This window comes from Musa acuminata, chromosome BXJ2-6 (genome assembly GCF_036884655.1).
Source record: "Musa acuminata AAA Group cultivar baxijiao chromosome BXJ2-6, Cavendish_Baxijiao_AAA, whole genome shotgun sequence".
Classification (NCBI taxonomy): Eukaryota; Viridiplantae; Streptophyta; class Magnoliopsida; order Zingiberales; family Musaceae; genus Musa; species Musa acuminata.
In genome coordinates, this window is record NC_088343.1 from 14,637,829 (window position 1) to 14,659,351 (window position 21,523).

A 21,523-nucleotide genomic window follows, 5' to 3' on the forward strand; every position below is an offset into this window, starting at 1 on the left:
AGATCGACGGTCAGATCTCTACGCCCTTTCTCTGATCCCGCCTTGCTCCTCCCTTTCCGCCAAACATAAAAGCCTCTCACCTGATCTCTCTGTCCCCCCATCCGTGTTATTAGCTCTCGAGTCCATGGACGAGCTCGCTTAACGCTCTTCATTCCACTTCGCTCTCCTCATTATCTCTCCTGCTTCCTCTCTTCTGGTGGCAGACTGCGTGGATCTCTCCTCCCTGGCTCGGATCCAAGTGCTCTTCGTCGGATCACACCCTACGTCTCCAAGAAGGTACGCGTTGTCCGGATCTCTCATTCTTGTCGCTTGCTTTCCCTCCTTCACTCTGTTCGAAAAGTTCTCGAATCGGTGGGTCACTTGGTGCTGGATTCAAACTGGTTTGAGGACTACATTCGAGGAAATGGGAAGGAAAACAAAGAGCGTTTCGATGAGTGGAAATGTATCCGAAATTGAGGTAGGATTTAGGGGAAAAGGGGTTCAAGAACTCCATTCCTCTCCACTTCGATCTGGGAGATGAACTCGGTTCAGTGAGCTGTTCGAATCTGGGGTTTGGGGAAACGACGTAATCTGTTTCCGTCGTTCGACTTGCGAACGTCTCTTTTTTTCTAGCGGGGAAACGCGATCGGATCCGTGGTCCTGTAACTAGTAATAGCGTGCCGTCACGAGTCTCTGGCTGATGTAGCGCTTGATGGCTAAAGCCCAACAACCAGTACTGAAGGGATGATGATTTGGCGAATCGCAGCTGTCATGGTGGGCTGTAAGGTGAAGCCTGTGAACCTTAATAGTGCTAGGGAGGAACACTGTAAGGTGAAGCCTGTGAACCTTTTGTGTGATGGCTTTTTCATCTCGTTCGATGCACCGAGGAAGGTTGATTGAGCTGCCGCTGTAGGATGAAAGCGAGGTAGATCGGTGATGGGTTAATGATATGTGGGGGTGCTTAGACACTTCCGTTCTGTGGGCCAGGGAGTAAAAAGGTTAAAATCTGTTTACATGCAAAGGATGCAGTCTAGTGCTACGAACCACACCCAACCCACAATTAGGATGCGATTCGTCAAAAGACGTGCACTAGGCAACTTTTTCTATTGAAATTATTCTGGCACCCGTCTTTCTATCCAGCCATTGAGATGCACATGCGTCCACATGGAATCAAGCTACAAATCTTAGTGGAAGTGGATTGGAGACCAGACGGGCGCTCTTACTCCGGAAAAGATGAACGAGGCTGACTGAGGCAAAGGGGACACGATTCTGGCAGATTTCTAAAAGTAAGGTTTGCCATGATAATTTTGCCCGATCATGATTTGAAGAAGCATACTGTTTCTTCTAGAAAAATAATAGAAATAGGTGGATCTATTGTTTACAGTCTATCGCTAAGGTGGTCACAGGGTGGGCTGCGTACCAACTTGGCTGTGCCTTTATGCAAGGAACATAACGCCAAATCAACGCTCCTGTTCATCGTGTGGTCATGTCCGCCCAACCCATACATCACGGCACGTGGTCCGCCTCAATTGCTCCACACAAGGACAAAAGATACACTTCCGGGAATAGCCGGATACAGCGGTGCGCAGGAACTCTACTCCATCCACTCTCGCAGGCCATGATGGTCTACTGCGGCACCAGACGGCAGTTTCCGCTAGGGAAGGTCCATCATGGCCCTTCACCAACTAAAAACAAAAGTAGGCAATGGATCCGATAACCCATTTAGCGGATCCAAATCCACATATATCGAACCCAAATCTATCTATCTGCCATTGGATCGCATCCATCATCGTCGTAGCGTGTTCAGCGGGGTTCCTGGTTAAACAATTGACTCTGGTGGACAAACACAGTAGAGTATCCATATAATTATTGGATTCGTACGTACTGGGTTGTCGGTTGTTTTATTGCGGATCAGCTCGGGCGGGTTCTTTTGATTTTTTGGTATGAGAAGAGAAGAGCGGACAAGAAGAAATTAATGCAATCTGTCCTCCTTTCTCTTATTTTCTCTTCCTAGTGAAGTTCGAAGTAATGATTTTTTGTTCCTTGGGATTTGCCTTGCTCCTGTCCGTGCCTTCTTCTCTCCATAGTATACTTTTCTCTTTATTTTACTATTGGGAGTCTTGGTTTTACATGTTTATGGCGGAGCTGAACACTTTTTTTGTGTGTGCGTTTTGCTTCATGCTCTTAGTGAAGTGTCGTTCAGTGGGAAAATGGCGTTCCAAAATTCTGAGTTCATACCCTGTTCTTGGGCTTGGCAGTGGTATTTTCAGATTCCTGGTAGTGAGATGGAAGTGGCTCGGTGGGCTGAGGTGTCTGTATGAACTGATTAGAGTTGGAATGTTTGAACCCAAGGTTGTGAGAGGGTTAGAAGAAAAGGTGTTGAAACCTTGTACGAACAATAAAGCAATTTCTTGAAAAAATAACAAGAACTGCATTGATTTGGAGATCTGTTATTTTCCCAATTACTTCAAAATCTGTGTTAGTGTATTAGATGTTTTCATGAATGTTATAGCATTCTGCTACATGTTTATAATGCATAGAATTTTTCAATATCTAGTTAGACCAGAATTTTCAATTGTTTTTGTTTATCATCCCCACAATTTTTTTGTCTTGTAGTTACTGTTTGAGTTAGCCATCAACAATATTCAGTGTTTTATTCTCTTTTTCTGATGCTACAGCATATTCAAATTTCCTCTTGTATGTTCAATAACTGATTGTTTTGACTTTCTTGACCATTATGTAGTTGTGCAACTTCCATGGTTAGGTGTGCAACTTCTTCAACTTGACAAGTAATCAAATGGCAACTGATGTTGATCAAGCCTACCTAGATTGGTCACAGGTGGAATTGCCTGAAGGAGATGAGTCTCATGTAATTCTCTCTCTCTCTCTCTCTTTCCCTTCTTGATCACCTTTAAGTTAATTTTTCCTTCAGTTGCTGTTCTGATGGCGTTGAACAACTGCATCATATCATATTGTAGCTTTTTTGTCTTGAAATTTAGTTCCTAATGCTATCAATAGTATTCAAATTTCAAACAGTATCAAAAGCGATTAATGTTTATTGATGGTCATAAATAGAGTGAATATTTTTTGCCATTTATGTACAAGCAAGGGGGGTCAATATTCTTATCGAGGAACGAGGAGAAACACAGTGCTCAATTTGTGCTAATATAACTATTAATTGTGGATATGAATTTAGTAAAAAATAAATATAGCAATAATTTATAATGACAGAAAACAATTACAAAATTTGGAAAAAAAAATAGAAACATAAATAAAGTGTGTGATTGAGGTACCATAAAACAAACCAAAGTACATGATGTACATAAGTATGGAACTACATATGATGCATTAAAAATAAGAAAAACAAGAATGGAACCATGGGATCATGAACTAAAATAAAGTGGGCATTGTGAACAAATCTTATAACCACAGGCACAGAAAATTTAATGAAAAGGAAAAAGGAGTTCCTGTAAACTTTCGAAGCTTGAAAGGGTACATGTTCGTTAAGATAGATTGGTTGTACTTAGAATGACATGTATTAGACCTTTGTTAGGTTGTACAAGAGTTTTTCTTTCATTGCAGATGTTGGGGATTTAGTCCCAAAAAACGTTGGGTAATTGAAATGGAAGTTCCCACAAGGGAAAACAATGGGGACTAACCGGGCTGGTTGAAAATTTTAAAAATCAGTTCACCATTTTGACATAGTTGATATTTGTAGCATATGTTCTTCCTTTTATGTATTATTTTAATATAAAATTTTCTTTCTTGCATTCTCTTTTGCTATTAAGAATATCGATAAATAGATCATGTCTCATCTATTAGCTTAAACTTTTGGATAAAATAATTGTCATTGAATTTTTAAGATGATATCAGAGTGGATGTTCCAATGTTCACATCTTATTCATGCCGCACATTAAGAAAATAAATATACATCTCCGAGTGTTGGGTTTGAGTCAGTTTGTCAATCACATGTGAGGGCGAGTGTTAACAATATAAACTAATAGATCATGTTTCATCCAATGTCTTAAGGTTTTAGATGGATTGAAGGTGATTAAAAGTTTAAGATTTGCTAACAATTTTGTGCATTTTGGTAGTCAGTATATAAAACTGCAAATTTAACATTCTGAAATTAGTTAACATGTTAAATAGGATGTGTGATAAAGACTACTCCATTCCTTTTTCCAGGTGAAAATTACTTGGAACATTTGAGTTGCCTAGTAAGGATAAATCCAGATCTGCTTCATATCTTACTTTATAATTTGAGAAGCCAAACTTGCAGTATTTGATGGCTACTTGTAATTGGTCTGGTGGATTTTTCTAGTTTTGTAGATATTGCATGCAACACCCTATGTTAAAGCTGGAATTAACAGAGCATGCCATTATTTAGGTTTTTTTTTCCTGAAAAGGGTCAGTAAAATATGACATAATCATGTTGGCAATTGTTTCTCTTCTCTATATAGAAAATATTTCCTATGATTCTGCAGAAAGTTACAGATACCATTGTTTTAGGTAATTATGGCTTACTGGTTCTTTCAGGAACCCTCAGTGTCTCAAATGCTTGAACACGGTTCCATTTCTTTTGGAAGATTTCCAATTGAATCATTGTCATGGGAAAGGAAGTCAGTGTTTGTTCACAACAGGTGTCAGGAGGAGCTGGAGAAGTTCAATGGGTTAGTTGCCAAAAAGAAGGCATATTTTGAAGAGCGCTATAGAAGGATTCGAGCTATGAAGGCTCAACAGAATGCCCAACAGAATCAACAAACAGAACTCACATTGGATTATAGTGGTGATGGCAGTATTTCTAGCCAAAGTGGAGAAGAAGATGGATCAGCTTCACTAGATGAAAGTGCCAGAGATGCCGCAGCAAACACTGGTCAATCTTCAGAAGAAGTGAAACCTGGTCCAAGCTTTGAACAGGAAATTAACTGGAATAGACCTCAACAAGGATGCTTGGATCCAGAATCCATATTTCAAAATCCTACTTCTTCAAGAGGAATTTTGCAAGAAACTGAGCCAGATAAAACCTCTATTGACACTGTGCTGGTGCAACCATTGGAAACAGAATCCTCATTGCCACTTACAGGAGATGTGGAGATTGTGTCAAATTGTAGCAGCAATCTTGACAATGAAGAGACCTTGCAGAAACATAAGAACCTCGTGTCAAATTTTGAGTCTAGAAGTGTTATACAAGAGACAGCATCTGGTGCTACCAAAACAAAGTCTTGTCAGTTGCAGTCAAGGAAATATTTGGATAATAAATCACTTTCTAATGTTAAGGTGTGTTGGCAGATGCTCTCCTGCAGTTATTTTCTTTGACCATTAATCTCCACATAGATAGGTTGGACAATTTCCCTTCAATAATTAGCATAAGAAGTTCTAGAAAATGCTAAGAAGCTATTGAATGAATCATAGGTATCAGTTTAGTGGTGTATGTTGGATTTATTGATCACTATACACTTGTTATGGGATATTAAGAATTGTTGTTGGAACATTCCTGAAACCTAACATGGACATTTAGACTATTGGATGGATTCATCTAGTATCAATTACTGTGGGAAGGTTATGTTGATCTAGTCATTATTTTTCTACCAACTTGTCTTTCATTAGCCCAAACTGCAGCTTTATTAATAAGTAGATTTGAATATCAAAGGCAAATATGCAAAGTAATGAAAATCGGGCAGTGTGTCAAAATAATTGCACTCTTCTCTTTGTATTTTATATAATTGGGCTATCCTTTTTTCTTGTGTTCAGGATCCTGCTGCAGTTAGACATGGTCAAAATGTGATGGGGGAAACTAAGTTAAATGTGGTTCGGCCATCAAAGGTACTAAAAAATCCATCACAAAAGACGGCCAATCGAACTCAATGCAAGAGTACAGCTAGTAGAATAGAAAGCAATGCTAGGACTGCCATGATTGCTTCAAAAGCACCACTTACAGAAGCCTGCTCTAATATCATCAGCCCAGGTCCATTTACTCTTGTAATGGAAAGAAGAGCAAACAGTAGAGGAAGTGCAGCAAAGCTGGACCCTGGAAGTTTAAACAAGTCAGCATCATCACTAAGTCATGCTAAGGGTGGTTTAAGTGGACAGGTGAATTTCATGCAATGCTTAGCATGTTGCTTGTCATAACACAGTTTCATTGAGTGCTTGGTGCTTATGATAGTTTCATCCAGTGCTTAGTGTTCATGACTACTAGATATGATCTTCCAAGTTCCACATGTTTTGATTATTTCCTATCATTTAATTTGGGCTGCTTTTTTTGATTAATTTTGACAGATTTAGTCATCTCAAGTGAAATATGATCCACAGCTCTTGCGAAGAAAAAGCAAAGCTTCAATCTTGTTAAAGTTTTATATATAATTTTCTAGTATATATTTCTCATCTTTTGTTTGTGTTATTTAACTACCATTAAATGGGCATAAATACTCTTTCAACAGTAGTTGATCAACCTTCATGTATTTGCTTATCTGCTGTAAAATTTCACTGATTCTTTCATATGAATTAAATTTATCTCTAAAGTAACTTTTTGTCCTCTCTTAGTGGCATGAGTAGCTTTTTTTTCCTCTTATTATCTCCAAAGTAACAATATTTTGGGTCTGTCTATGATTATTCCTTTTTCACAGAATATGTTGAGGAAAATGTCTGCAACCAGTGAAATAACTAGCAGAAGAGGAGCAGAAATTAAAAGGTTGATAAAAAAAATATTTTTAACATATTCAGAATATGATGCTGTCTGCTCTTTAGATCCTCAAAATATTGTTCCTTATTGTTCTGCTTTAAATTTTAGGGACTTAAAAGAAGTAAAAAAGAAGCCTTTGGCTGTGGACAGTCGGTATGCAAGCTCCAAAATAACTGAGTCACATGTTGGGCCACCCAAGTCAAGGTGATAATTGTTATGTAACCTTTTTGAGTTTTATATTACCTAGTAAATTTTGTATCTTGCTGAGTTCTGCAATTTTGGTACATAAGATTGCCCCTTCTCATTGTAACTTAATTTCTCATTTGAGTAAGTTTTTGTTGTCTTATCATTTTTCACTAATTAATTGGACTTTTTAGAATCTGAAACCTCCTTTGATCTGGACGTTCAGGTCTGTTAACCTTCCTGCTATGAACAAATCAACATGTAATGGTGGAACGGAGCACAAAATTGCAACTGCCAAAGGAACCAATGAAAATGAGGTAATGAAAAATAAATTGTTTTGCTGACTTTGCTTTGTTTAGATTGCATCAATTTCATGTATTTAGAACATAAATTAATCCGCATAAAGCTGTTGGTTACTATTCTATCTTTTCCATGCAGTTTTTGGGAATGTTACCTTTTTTAGAACAGTCATTTCATTTTCCTAATTCCTTTTGAGGTTTTAGTTATGTGCACCAGAATAAAGAAGCATCTTTAAATCCTATATGCATTCCCTAATAATCATAGTAATAGAGAAAAATGTATATAAACTTTCTTCTTGTTGATTTTATAAAAACACCAACCATTGTTCGATTGAAAGTATAATTACAAGATACAAGAAGCACCATCATCTGTGAAGGTGTTTCTTGTGGTAAATTTTCTTTTTTTTTTTCTTTCTGTAGTTTTGTCTAATGCGATTTTCCAACTTCCAATAAATGAAAAGGTTGAGATTTGATGTGATCAAATTGGCTTCTGTAATGGTATAATAAAATTCTTCACTGTTGGTGTGTATTCAACATTAGTTTCTTCCAAAAAACGGAGGTCAACTTCCAGTATGTTACTTCAAGCTTGTGAACACAAAGGACAATCATTGTAACATAGTTGCACTTGGCCTAGGTGCATCTGAATTTTCTATCTGATTTATTTATTTGTCACATGGGAGTGGCTAGTCTAATGATGGTGTTGGCCAATAACCTAATAATTTTGATCTTTTGGGTTTAGCTGTACCTAATAATTTGATGTACTTTTAAGGATATCTCCTGTGGTTTCTGGGTCCATCTAGCTTTAGCAATAAAGAGTGGTGGGACTCTGGATTATCCAGTAGCATGATGGGAGCTATAAACCAGATGGCTATGCAAATGGTCAGTATTTAATAGTCAATATGCAGTTAAATAGATGATTGCATGTCAAATGTGAATGGTGATGCAAGATTGTGAGAGAATCACAGGGTAACTTTGGAGTCTTGTGAGTGGTGTTAATTGCTCGAGTAAAGGAAAAAAATTAGTAAATGCTTATATTGGTATTGTAAGTATTTGATTATAATTATATTAAATTACCATATTGATGCATGCCTTAATCTGCTCGGATATTAGTATTTTGGAGTTGTTCTATGCCCTGCACCTACGATATCTGCTATGTGGCTTGGATATTCATTTCTTTTGTACTGGAATATGGATAGGGAAAAGGCTTGCAGAAATTCCTTAACAAGTAATTTGTTGCGTATTTTTGTTTTGGTTCCTATTTACTTTTTTCTGCTCTTGATCATGACTGTTAACACTGTAAGAATCTTGAAATAGTAGTTCTGTTTCAATATCTGCTTCAAGTTATTCTTCGTATTAAAATGGAAGTGTCTACAGGTTTAAAACGTACATCAACATGCTCAAGTCCTTTCTCGTGGAGTACTAACTTTTGCTGTGATTCCAGTGGGATAAAACATTTCATTGTCCACATGTCTAGAGACATTGCATATATGCAAGATATTTAATAAATGCATTCTGCCAGCCGGCATGGAGGGCCTACTGGCCAAAATGGCACTGTGATACGCAGCCATGTCCTGTGCCATAAAGTGACTCACTATTTATGAGCATGTTAAAGTGATAGCACTTACATGTACTGTGCCATGAAGTGGCAATTATTGTTTGTGAGCATGTTAAAATAATAGGATTGCCATGTACCATGTCATGAAGTGACAATCACTATTTGTGAGCATGTTAAGATGCTCAACATTTCACTGGAAACTTGTAACCAAACTTAAGTGCTTTTAAGAGTATAATAATTGAAGCCTTTGGAAGTGAACTTTTCATAAAACATGCATTTCTTTTACATAATGTACAAATCGATTATGATGAATCTCATTGAAATATCCAACAGGGACATGCCAGAATGAGGGAGTCTCAAAGAGTTACTGGAAAGACAACTGGCCCTTCCACATCTGGAATGGGAACTAAGAAGGTTAACACTTGTATAATTTAGCAAATATCAATAATATGCTCTTTTTAGTCCTTATCATGATGCTTGTAGTGGAAACTGTAGGACAACACATCCATGGACTTCATTTTCCATTTTCTTTTTCATTGGATTGCGCAGCCTTAAAATTCTGTAATGTTTTAATTCAGTACTTCCCTTTAATTTTTATCGTAGAGACTGTAACTTTTTCTAGACCAAGATTAGTAGGTTGGCTAAGACTTGCTAACTCTTGGACTGATCTCTATCCATGTTTTAGGTTGTAGGATCCACATTTATTTTCGAATGAGCTAAAGCTTGTTTCAAATTAGATGAAGTTGTACCTAGTCTACCTACTACTCTCTTTCTGAACAGAGCAGCTTTACCAAACCATGTTTCTCATTACTGGTATCGCCCTAAGCTCACACTCTCCTAAAATTGCAGGTACTTTCAGCCCGAGAGGCAGATATATCATGCAGTGGCAGAAAACCAGGGCTCGATAATCTGTCACTCGATGGAAGGAAGACAAGGTGCATCATTCTTTTACCAAAACTGAACTCCCTACACTATTACCATATCTGAATTTTCGTTTTTGTATGATTGACTTGTGATATTTTCATCTCTTCACAACAGGAGAGCGATACCGCCGTGGCGATGAATCGACTTCTAGAGCGACCGGAACTGTGACGGAAGTAAACTACATTTTAAGTATCATCTGCATCTGCATTGCCCCTTCTGCATCTCTTGCACCTATCCAGGATTGAGTCCTTGATTTGTGCAAGTTGCTTCTGTACCATATGAACCAACATCGGTTTGACCTCCTAGATTCTAAGCTGAACCACTCACCCTTGTTTATGGCTGTATTTTTAGATTTCAAAGGGCTATGCATTATTATATTACACGGACTTATGATGGTTTAGTTTTGGCGCCTTGTATAATCAAATTTTCAATTAAAATACAATTTTAGGTAACCTGATAATTGCACATTTCAAGTTTAATCAGGGATAGAATCGAAACTAGACCTCACTGTACCGCTGCTATTGGGACTAACCGTTGCCTAAAGTTTGTCGACAGATCAGCAAATAAGTATATGTGCAGCATATTCATTTCTCCGAGATAAGAACTACTCGGATAAATACATTTCTTATAGTTTCTCTTCGATAAAGTAAAACTTATAATTACGTGCGTTCAACTTTGATTTCTTTAATTTGCAATATATCTTTTCTCTTATCTTTAGGTTAGTAATTTCTATTTTTTAATTTTTGTGACATTTTTATGATGTCAGAATATATATTATTTTGTCTTTTCTTACTAGAATGACTCGGTCAACGGACGGGGACTACGCCCGCTTCCCCACCACGGGACAAAAGCAACACTGCCCCATGCCACCTCGGCTTGGCGTTCCGCCTAAAACACCAAACCGGACGTCGAGCCATCTGACAGCTGGTGACGGACTCTGCGGCCAACAAACCCAACGCCCTCGGCTCTCTCTCACTCTCTCGCCTCTGCCCACCTCCGACTCGCGGTCGCTCGTGCTATTCCTTCGTCCCTCCACACGCCCGAATCCCCTCGACCGCTTGCTAGATCGGGATTCCCTTCCTCCGAGCTCTCTTCTGAGCCCCGCTTCGCCTGGTTTGATCCAGTCTTAGAGGCCCGGAGTGTTTGAGGTTTAGGGTTCTCCCCCTCTCGTCCCTTTTATTGCTCCGGGTTGCTCTGATCTCTTTCTAGGTTCGTCCTTTTTTCATCTTTTCTTTCGTCTTTTTTCTTCGAGTATGTCGTATAATTTAACTGTTGCAGAGTATTGCCAAAGTTATTTTCCTTCGCCTTTAGTGGTCTCTTCTCATTTGCTAGATTTCATTCTTTCTTTGTGGGTGATGAGTTCTGTCTCTTGCCTACATTGTAAAGGTACGCGTTTTCGCCTCTGTGGGTTGAGAAATGAGCGAAACTCTTGGATCGTAAGTAGTTTTGGAGCTGTCAATGAAGTTTCTGTTGCAGATTTATGAGCTATAGAACTTCTAAAACGTGAGGTAGTTGAGGTAGGAAGTTCCAAAAGAGCGATGTATATGTGCTCTCGAGTAAAAGCTAACCCAGCATGTTACGGAATTTGTATGGGGTGCGAGTGCGAATTGGTTAAGAAAATATTATAAATGCTGAGGAGAGAATAAATGGAAAGTAATTGAAAGTTCTTTTCTTAATAAAGATAATAATGTTACTTGCTTGTCATGGAAGAAGTTTAGATGTATGGTTGTTATCAGGCTGTAGCTTCATTTTTGTTATCATCAAACGAATTAGCTGTGATGATATTTCACCTGATTTTTGGGTTGATCTCACTGTCTTGGGACATTTTGACTGCTTTGGAATTGGATTGCATTGTTCTGTTAGCTATCATGCTAAACCTATACAATATTCTATTTCGTGGTTAGAGAAATGGTAGTTTTATGTTGCTTATTTAAAGTGACTTGACACCAATATTCTGTTTTTTTTTCTCATGTCACAGTGAGGTAAAGCACCCTGGATTGTTGTCTAGTTACTTAAAAATTCATGTGATTATGCACCTAAAGCTACATAACATCTGGCCAGCTTTTGAAGCTTTTAAAGTTCTTGCTGGTATATGTGTCATGATTTAATTGTGAATGATAGGATTGGACTCAGCAGGATGGATTCTTTTTTTCCATTTATGTCCTTAATGTGATCATGTTAAAGTTTCTTGGATTTTTGTGCTTACCTAGTAGCTTAAGCATTCTTTGGGTGCCATGACTGAAGGTGTATGTTATGGGTTAGCCAACTGGACTCCTCTAAGTAGCTTGTATGTTCAAGTCGTAGTTGTTGGTGGGACTCTTCTTGTGCAGTGCACAATATTCTATCCTTAAACTCAGACACAATTTATGAAATTTTTTACAAAAGATTAGGCTTCCTTATCATGGACCTCGGATTGGTTGTGACATTGAGTGTGCATTGGATCAGCAGAACTAGACCTTCTTGGAGGTATCAACTGTTCTCATATTTGTATGTTCTCAAGTACTGATGCTGGGTGAGAGCATGCGTGGAATCTGTGTCTCGTGTGATGCCCCTGGCCAAATTCAGAGCCGATGCATTTGATGTGACGGTCATTTCTCTTGTTGATCTGTTTGATGTCCTTGCTATACGATGCATATGCCAAGTTGCCTATTTACGAGTGGGGATACTGCAACAAAATTTTCTGCAGCTTGGTTACTTTAATGGGCCCTGGGTTACACACATATTTCTTGTTCTAGTTGCAATTTTATGGAGCTTAAGTGAAATTGCTAGATTAGGTTTTCTGAAAGGAAGTCTTTTCTCCAGCATAACATGGCAGAGGAATATGTGCAAGCTCTACATCCTCTTCAACCTTGGGTTTTCAGAACCTTCCATTTTCTTAATTCTTGTGTTCCTTTTACGTGCCTCTTTGCTGAAGGGGGAGTTGGGTGCTCTAAACCAAGGATGGAGCAAAAAGGCCATTGGTCATGTGTTCCTTTTCTGCCTTCCTATTTCCATCATGCAATTTATTGTGGTTTTTGTTGGACCCAAGTTATTCGACAAGGAGAAGGGTGATGGGAGAGCAAATAAGGCAAACTACTTTGTAAAGGCTGGTGTTTTGATTGGGGATGAGTGTGTTTGCACTTATCCCTTGTTTAGCACTATTCTTCTTGGGATTTTTCATGCTGCTCTGATCAGCTATGCCTTGTTTATCGGAATGCATGTATTGTCTTCAGCGATCAACGAACGACTGCTCCGTGGAGGCTCTATTTGCTGGTATCCTCAGTTATTTTTTCTCTTCCAGTTAGGGTCACGCGAAGAAAATGACCTTAAAAAAAGGGATAACAAGGTAATTTCATAGTTGCTAATCTTACTGTTTAAAGATATTAATTATTTAGTGTTATAATAGTCATTTGTAAGGAAAAAGAAGAAAAAAAATCTAGAGAGAGAGAGAGAGAGAGAGAGAGAGGAGAGACCAGTACATGTAAGTTTATGTAAGTTTGTGCTTTCAATTGATACGTAATCTCACATTTTTCACTTGATAGGAAGAATATCTCTTTTTGTGATATGCCTCCTCCTCATCCGTCGACTATTACGAAATTATTGGTTTCTTGATTGCTGTTTGAATTCGGCGGTACTACATGGCGATTGATCGTTTTCTCTTTTGCTTGGTTACCTAGATCGAGATCCTTTCTTTTTGTGAATCTAAGAAAGGGTAAAAATTCTTATGGTCCAAGAAAGACACTGGATTAACTATGGCGTCAAAATGCAATGTCCAGTTCATTCCTAAGAATTATTGAATTCTTGAACTGGATGTATACACTGAATGATTGTTGTTGCTGAAAACTGAACAAATGTAGCTATAGTTTGATCTGAACAAATGAACATGTCTGGAATATGAAAGCATGAACAAATGTACATATTCGTATGATGAAAGCATGCAAATGTTAATATTTGATCTGGAATACAAAGCATTCATCTGAACAAATCTGGAATATGACACTGTTGCATTCAATCTGAACATTTGATCTGGAATATGAAACTGAATAAATACGAAAGCAAAGCATTCATCTCAATAAATCTGGAATATAGACATTGGTACATTCAATCTGAACATTTGATCTGCACCAAATATGCATTCATCGAAGAGACTGCTTTTGAGCCGCACAAATATGCATTCGTCAAAGAGACTTGGAATATGAATATGAACAAAATATTTAGAGTTTTTCCACAACACAACCAATTTAATTTGCAGTCTTTCAAAATGACCGAACTGTCAAATTAATTTATAGCCCTCCAAAAATACCCAAAGACTATGCAAAATGATCAAAAGTTATTCAAAATCACCCAAACTGTCCAAAATGACCAAAAGCTATCGAAAACCTACAGTAAAAGAAACAAATGAGAATCACATGATAATAGCAAGGAACAAACATATAATTACCTGTAATTTATTCATTTGTATTGGAGGATGTTCATTATCTGGTGTTATTATTAATGTAGTCCACCCTGTACTACACATTAGAGCACTCACCTGCTGCTACGATGGTAAGCATAAAATCTATAATTACGTTATATCTGAAATACAAAAATAACTTATATGTCAGGATTGATGGATTTTGGGGAGAGAAACTAAAATCCCTAATGGAGAGGTGCTCTCCCAACTCCTAGAGGTCCTGTCCTTTTATAGGCGAGAGTAGAGGGTTTACGATGAGATCTCAGGAGATTTCCTCCCATCAAGGTTATCGCCACATAATCTAACATTCTCCCACTTGGCTCATTAATTGATAAGATATTAAAGTAATATTCAAAATCAAAATAAACAAAACAAAATTTGTTTAAAAATAATTTTACCTAATTGGATTCTAAGGAATTTTTGAAAAGCATTTTATACATGACCATGTTTTAAAATAAGCCAATAAGTCAAATAAACATAATAATATTATATTAAGTCCAACTATCAATACGAGTCATAACGGTTGTATTTCATCAATGTCATAATCTCTTCTATGTACTGCAACATTATTAGTCTTTCCTAATATAGTCCATAATGACCTCTATAATTTGTCTTGTCAAGACAATCTTATTATTACATTCAATCGTAATATGCATAAACATAAATGTAAACAGGATAGCAGAAACAGATAACTTTAATTAAGCAAGAAGAATGTCAATAATAGCATCCACATAAACATGCATAATCACCATATCCTTTATGACTTGTTCACAAGCCCCATTCTAAGAATATGTTCTTTGAATATTTTACACTGTAAGGCTTTTGTCAATGGATCAGCAATCATCATAGTGGTGCTCAAGTTCTCAATTGACACTTGTTGTTTCTGGACTCTTTCTCTAACCACCAAGTACTTTATCTCAATGTGCTTGGAACCACTAGAGTACTTGCTATTCTTAGAGAAGAAAACTACCGTAGTATTATCACAAAATATCTTCAGCGGCCTAGCAATTGAGTCGACCACACCAAGTCCCGAGATGAAATTTTACAGCCATAAAACTTGATTTGTGGCCTCAAAGCATGCCACAAATTCAGCTTCCATTGTTGATGATGCAATAAACGATTGCTTTACACTTTTTCAAGAAATTGCCCCACCAGCTAATATAAATACAAATCCTGAAGTGGACTTCCTACTATCGAGGCAATTTGCAAAATCAGCATCTGAATATCCTATCACTTTAAGCTGATCTGATCTCCTGTATGTGAGTATATAATCTTTCGTCCCTTACAGATATCTCATTACTTTCTTTGCAGCTTTCCAATGTTTTATTCCTGGGTTGCTTTGGTATCTTCCCAACATTGCAATTGCAAAACTGATATCTGGTCTTGTATAGGTTTGAGCATATAATAGACTTCCAACTGCGCACCCATAAAGAATATTCTTCATTTGATTCTTTTCTAAGTCATTTCTTGGGCATTGGTTTTGACTGAATTTTTCACCTTTAGTAATAGGTACATCATTAGCTGAGCAAAGCTGCATATTAAATCTTTCCAAGATACAATCAATATATCCTTTCTAAGACAATCCTAATAATCCTTGAGATCTATCCTAATAAGAGACCCCTTATTGGAATTGAATACTCTTATCTCTATAGGATACCCCCAAATATGTAAAGGGGTCTCTTTTTATTCCTATTTCATAATCTGATTCTTATAGATATACCACATAATTATCAGAAATGACATGTTTTCTTTTCCTTTGAGATCTTCTCAAATCTACCAATTGTGATTGTTCTACAAGATCATCTGCGACGACATCAACATCATGTGAGAGTTCTTCAATGTTATTTTGTTATTCACCCTCATCAATACTCTCATTGATTTGAGGAACAACAATCTCTCGAATAGGAGATGATATGGGAGAATTAACCTGAATCTCCTCGATATCAAAATTAATCCTTCGAGATTTTTCACTCCCACTGATTTTGCTATTTTCTAGGAATTTTGTATTACCAGATTCTACTATTCTCATACTATGATTAGGGCAATAAAATCTATATCCCTTCGATTTTTTTGGATAACCAATAAAATATCCTGAAATAGTTCTTAGATCTAATTTCTTTTCATGTGGATTGAATACTCTTATCTCTGCAGGACACCCCCAAATATGTAAATGTCTTAGACTGAGCTTCCTACCAATCCATAACTCAAATGGAGTCGATGAAACTGACTTACTAGGAACCTTGTTCAAGATGTATATAGCTGTCCTAAGAGCTTCACCCCACATCGACTCAGGTATAGAGGAATAACTCATCATGCTCCTAACTATATCCATCAGAGTACGATTTCGCCTTTCAGTAACATCGTTCTATTGTGACACACCTGGTAATGCATATTGAGTACAAATACCCCATTTTTCTAGGAATCTAGCAAAAGGGTCAATATTCTGACCAGATCCATCATATCTATCATAAAATTCACCATATCTGTCCGATCTGACAATTTTAACTTTTCTATCTAATTGTCTCTCAACCTTATTTATGTATACTTCAAGAGTATCAATGACGTGAGACTTTTCATGTATTAGATAAACATAGTCATATCTGGACAGATCATCAATAAATGTGATGAAATATTTTTCTCCACTAAAACAAGGAATATGGAGTAGTCCGCAGATATTAGTATGAATAATCTCAAGGAGTTCTTTACTTGTGGTATTTTTCTTTATATGTTTAGTTTACTTTCCCTTAATGCAATCTATACAAACATCAAAATCAGTGAAGTCTAAAAAAATGTGATGAAATATTTTTCTCCACTAAAACAAGGAATATGGAGTGGTCCGCAGATATTAGTATGAATAATCTCAAGGAGTTCTTTACTTGTGGTATTTTTCTTTATATGTTTAGTTTACTTTCCCTTAATGCAATCTATACAAACATCAAAATCAGTGAAGTCTAAATGTTCTAAAATATTATCCTTCACTAATCTTTCAATTCTTTCCTTGGAGATATGCCCCAATCGTCTATGCCACAATATAGAAGATCTTTCATTATTGAAACTGTGTTTCAATCCAACACTTGATTATAGGGTCATTAATATCTTTGCAAACTTAAGATCCAAATTAATTCTGTACAAACCATTAGAAAATTCCATAACCAACTTTTATTGAATTATAAAACATACTAAGTTTGCCACTACCAAAAGAAAGATAATATCCTAACTCATCAATTCTAGAAAGAGAAACTAAATTTTTAGAAATTGTAGGGACATAACATGTGTCAACAAGATCCATCAAGTGACCCGTCTCTAAGAGTAGACAATAAGTTCCCATTAATATCATTTTCGCTTTAAGACGATGAATCTTTTATGTTCTTTTGGTTTCCAAATTGAAAGAAATCCCTGTATGTTATTTGTAACATGAGTTGAAGCACCAGAATCAATCTGTTAGAAGGAACTTCTGTAATGTTTGATTTGAAACACACAAAGGTCGAGTTAATACATTTCTTTTCAAACCAAGTCTTACGTTTAATACAATCCTTCTTCACGTGTCCTTTCTTACCACAAAAGAAGCACTTTATAATAAATGCTTTTTTTTTCATTAGTTCATTTAATATTTCCAGACCCGGCAAGTTTCTTTGATTGATAATGCTTCAACTTTCTTTTCTTATTACGAAAGAAAAATACTTAAACATATAAAGAAAAATACCACAAGAAGTAAAGAACTCCTTAAGATTATTCATACTGATATCTACGGACCTCCAGATATGACTATGTTTATCTAATACATGAAAAGTCTCAAGCCATTGATACTCTTGAAGTATACATAAATGAGGTTGAGAGACAATTAGATAGAAAAGTTAAAATTATCAGATCTGACAGAGGTGGTGAATTTTATGGCAGATATGATGGATCTGGTCAGAATATTGGTCATTTTGCTAGATTCCTAGAACAATGGGGTATTTATGCTCAATATGCATTACCAGGTGTGCCACAGTAGAACAGTATTGCTGAAAGGCGAAATCGTACTCTGATGGATATGGTTAGGAGCATGATAAGTTATTCCTCTATACCTGAGTCGATGTGGGGTGAAGCTCTTAGGACAGCTATGTACATCTTGAACAAGGTTCCTAGTAAGTCAGTTTCATCGACTCCATTTGAGTTATGGACTGGTAGGAAGCCTAGTCTAAGACATTTACATATTTGGGGGTGTCTTGTAAAGATAAGAGTATTCAATCCACATGAAAAGAAATTGGATCCAAGAACTATTTCAGGATATTTTATTGGTTATCCAAAAAAATCGAAGGGATATAGATTTTATTGTCCTAATCATAGTATGAGAATAGTAGAATCTGGTAATGCAAAATTCCTAAAAAATTATGAAATCAGTAGAAGTGAAAAATCTCGAAGGATTAATTTTGATATCGAGGATATTCAGGTTAATTCTCCGATATCATCTCCTATTCGAGAGATTGTTGTTCCTCGAATCAATGAGAGTATTGATGAGGGTGAATAACAAAATAACATCAAAGAACTCTCACATGATGTTGATGTCGTCGTTGATGATCTTGTAGAACAATCACAATTGGCAGATTTGAGAAGATATCAAAGGAAAAGAAAACATGTCATTTCTGATGATTATGTGGTATATCTACAAAAATCAGATTATGATATAGGAATAAAAAGCGACCCCTTATCATTTTCACAAGCCATAGAAAGTAACGATTCTGAAAAATGGTATGATGCAATGAAAGAAGAGTTAAAATCAATGGTCCAGAACGGTGTGTGGGATCTCGTTGAATTGCCCAATGATTGTAAAAGAGTCGGTTGTAAATTGTCTCGACAGTAGGAAGTCCACTTCAGGATTTATATTTATGTTAGCTGGTGAGGCAATTTCTTGGAAAAGTGCAAAGCAATTGCTTATTGCATCATCAACAATGGAAGCTGAATTTGTAGCATGCTTTGAGGCCACAAATCAAGCTTTATGGCTGCAAAATTTTATCTCGGGATTTGGTGTGGTCGACTCAATTGGCAGGCCGCTGAAGATATTTTGTGATAACACTGCAGTAGTTTTCTTCTCTAAGAATGGCAAGTACTCTAGTGGTTCCAAGCACATTAAGATAAAGTACTTGGTGGTTAGAGAAAGAGTCCAGAAACAACAAGTGTTGATTGAGAACTTGAGCACCACTATGATGATTGCTGATCTATTGACAAAAGCCTTACAGTGTAAAATATTCAAAGAACATGTTCTTAGAATGGGGTTTGTGAGCAAGTCATAAAGGATATGATGATGATGCATGTTTATGTGAATGCTATTATTGATATTCTTCTTGCTTAATTAAAGTTATATGTTTCTGCTATCCTGTTTACATTTATGTTTATGCATATTATGGTTGAATGTAATAATAGATTGTTTTGACAAGACAAATTACAGGGGTCATTATGGACTATATTAGGAAAGACTAATAATGTTGTGGTACATAAAAGGAAGTATGACATTGATAAAATACAACCGCTATGACTCGCATTAATAGTTGGACTTAATATAGTATTATTGTGTTTATTGGACTTATTGACTTATTTTTAAACGTGGCCATGTATAAATTATTGTGTTTATTGACTTAATATAGTATTATTGCTTTTTAAAATTCCTTGAAATCCAATTAGGTAAAATTATTTTTAAATAAATTTTATTTTGTTTATTTTGATTTTGAATATCTCTTTTATATCTTATCAATTAATGGGCCAAGTGGGAGAATGTTAGATTATGTGGCCCTTTTATAATTGAATAAGATATATAATATAATAACTAATTAGGTTTCGTTCAGATATTTTAGCCAATAGATTAAATCCATTTACGGACTTATGATTTCAATTGGTATCAGAGCCCGATTTTTTAGATCAAATATATTAGATCTGTAAATTTATTTACGATGCATAAAATTACCTTTATCTTTCAAGAATTGCTAAGCAACAATGGTCATCGTCGACCTTGCTACGAATCTGCGACTACGCCGGGTAGCGTGCACATCACAGAACCCATCCCGTATATGGGCATCACAGAACCCGTCCCGTATGCGGGTATCACAGAACCTGTCCCATACGCGGGCATCACAGAACCCGTCCATGCGACGGTCGGCCACACGCAGGCAGACAGCCCAAGTGGCGGTCGTGCGTGAGTAAGCCGTGTATAGGCGACGGCCGCGCGCTGGCAGTAGCCACCCGCGGGCAGGAACCGCCGCAGCGGCAGCGACCGCGCGTGAGCAATAGCAACCCCGCGACGACAACGTCGTGGCGGCAACGACCGCGCGCAGGCTAGAACTGCCGCTGACAGCCGTGTACAGGCTATAGCCCGCAGCCACGTACAGACGGTCGAGCCACAAGCAACAACGACAGCGCTGCTCTCGCAGGCGACGACGGCAAAGGCAGATTAGGGTTTTTGGCATAATTCTGATTTTGCCCTTGAGGCTAGTTTTTACAAAATTATAGTTTTACCTTTGTAAATTTCATAATTTCAGGTTATGTTCTATCAACATATTTATGATTTTACCCTCGGGTTTAATTTATGCCAAAATTACAATTCTGTCATTCGTATATTTCTGATTTATAACATTTCAAATATTTACGATTTTATTAAAATTAAGAAATTTAATTCATATTCTTAATTATAAATTAATAAATATGATTTATTATAATTATGGTTAATTTTAATCATAATTATATTTTTGATTATTTGATTGGATTTAATTTTTGATTAAAAAAATTATGGTTTACTTTATAGTTTTCTCATATGAATTATTGGTTTTACATGTGATAAATAAAATTAAAATCCAATTATTATTTTTGGACTTTTATTTATTTATTCACATGTATATATATGAAATTGTGAAATAATGTATACCTTTCACATGCATGATTTATATAAATTATTGATTATACATGTGGTAAATAAAATTAAAATCCAATTATTATTTTTAAAATTTTATTTACTTATTCACATGTATATATATGAAATTGTGAAATAATGTATACCTTTCACATGAATGCATGATTTATATAAATTATTGATTTTACATGTGATAAATAAAATTAAAATCTAATTATTGTTTTTGGACTTTTATTTATTTATTCACATGTATATATATAAAATTATGAAATAATATTTACCTTTCACATGAATGCATGATTTATATGTTATCATAATTATCATATGAGTTTTTGTACTGATTAATATTCAATAATTATTATTATTATTTATTATTAAATCGCTTAGCATTAATGTTCAATACTTATTATTGTTATTTATTATTGAATTACTTAGCATTAATGTTTAATAATTATTATTATTATTTATTATTGAAATGCTTAGCATTAATATTTAATAATTATTATGGTTATTTTATTATTGAATTGCTTAGCAAAAATTAAAGAAATTGATGAATATTATTTGTAATTTATTTCTCTAAGTTTTATCTGAC

The 21,523-nt window shown here is 36.1% G+C and overlaps 2 protein-coding genes across 7 annotated transcripts; both read left to right on the forward strand.

Moving 5' to 3' along the window:
• Positions 1-136: 136 nt before the first annotated feature.
• Positions 137-10,019, forward strand: LOC135584286 (protein WVD2-like 7). Of its 6 annotated transcripts, none has more exons than XM_065113034.1 (10): positions 137-276; positions 2,723-2,848; positions 4,516-5,256; positions 5,731-6,069; positions 6,603-6,667; positions 6,767-6,862; positions 7,068-7,158; positions 9,029-9,109; positions 9,545-9,630; positions 9,734-10,019. In XM_065113034.1, exons 2-10 carry the CDS (start codon positions 2,777-2,779, stop codon positions 9,756-9,758), a joined length of 1,596 nt encoding a protein of 531 aa, XP_064969106.1. In that variant the 5' UTR covers positions 137-276; positions 2,723-2,776; the 3' UTR covers positions 9,759-10,019. The 6 variants fall into 6 exon arrangements, with proteins under 6 accessions (XP_064969106.1, XP_064969111.1, XP_064969110.1 ...); XM_065113038.1 differs by lacking the exon at positions 137-276 and adding an exon at positions 1,799-1,920; XM_065113035.1 differs by lacking the exon at positions 137-276 and adding an exon at positions 1,872-2,004.
• A 2,145-nt stretch (positions 10,020-12,164) lies between these two features.
• LOC108953226 (uncharacterized) lies at positions 12,165-12,903 on the forward strand. Its single transcript, XM_065110888.1, has 2 exons — positions 12,165-12,731; positions 12,832-12,903. Exons 1-2 carry the CDS (start codon positions 12,165-12,167, stop codon positions 12,901-12,903), a joined length of 639 nt encoding a protein of 212 aa, XP_064966960.1.
• Positions 12,904-21,523: the final 8,620 nt, after the last annotated feature.

What these genes read in the sequence shown, in the direction of transcription:
- LOC135584286 (XM_065113034.1), top strand. Translation starts at nt 2,777, where the DNA reads ATGGCAACTGATGTTGATCAAGCCTACCTAGATTGGTCACAGGTGGAA. An exon ending in AATCACTTTCTAATGTTAAG is followed by an intron (nt 5,257 to 5,730) that starts GTGTGTTGGCAG and finishes TCTTGTGTTCAG; the next exon opens with GATCCTGCTGCAGTTAGACA. An exon ending in AGAGGAGCAGAAATTAAAAG is followed by an intron (nt 6,668 to 6,766) that starts GTTGATAAAAAA and finishes TTTAAATTTTAG; the next exon opens with GGACTTAAAAGAAGTAAAAA.
- LOC108953226 (XM_065110888.1), top strand. Translation starts at nt 12,165, where the DNA reads ATGCCCCTGGCCAAATTCAGAGCCGATGCATTTGATGTGACGGTCATT. An exon ending in TTTTGATTGGGGATGAGTGT is followed by an intron (nt 12,732 to 12,831) that starts GTTTGCACTTAT and finishes TATTGTCTTCAG; the next exon opens with CGATCAACGAACGACTGCTC.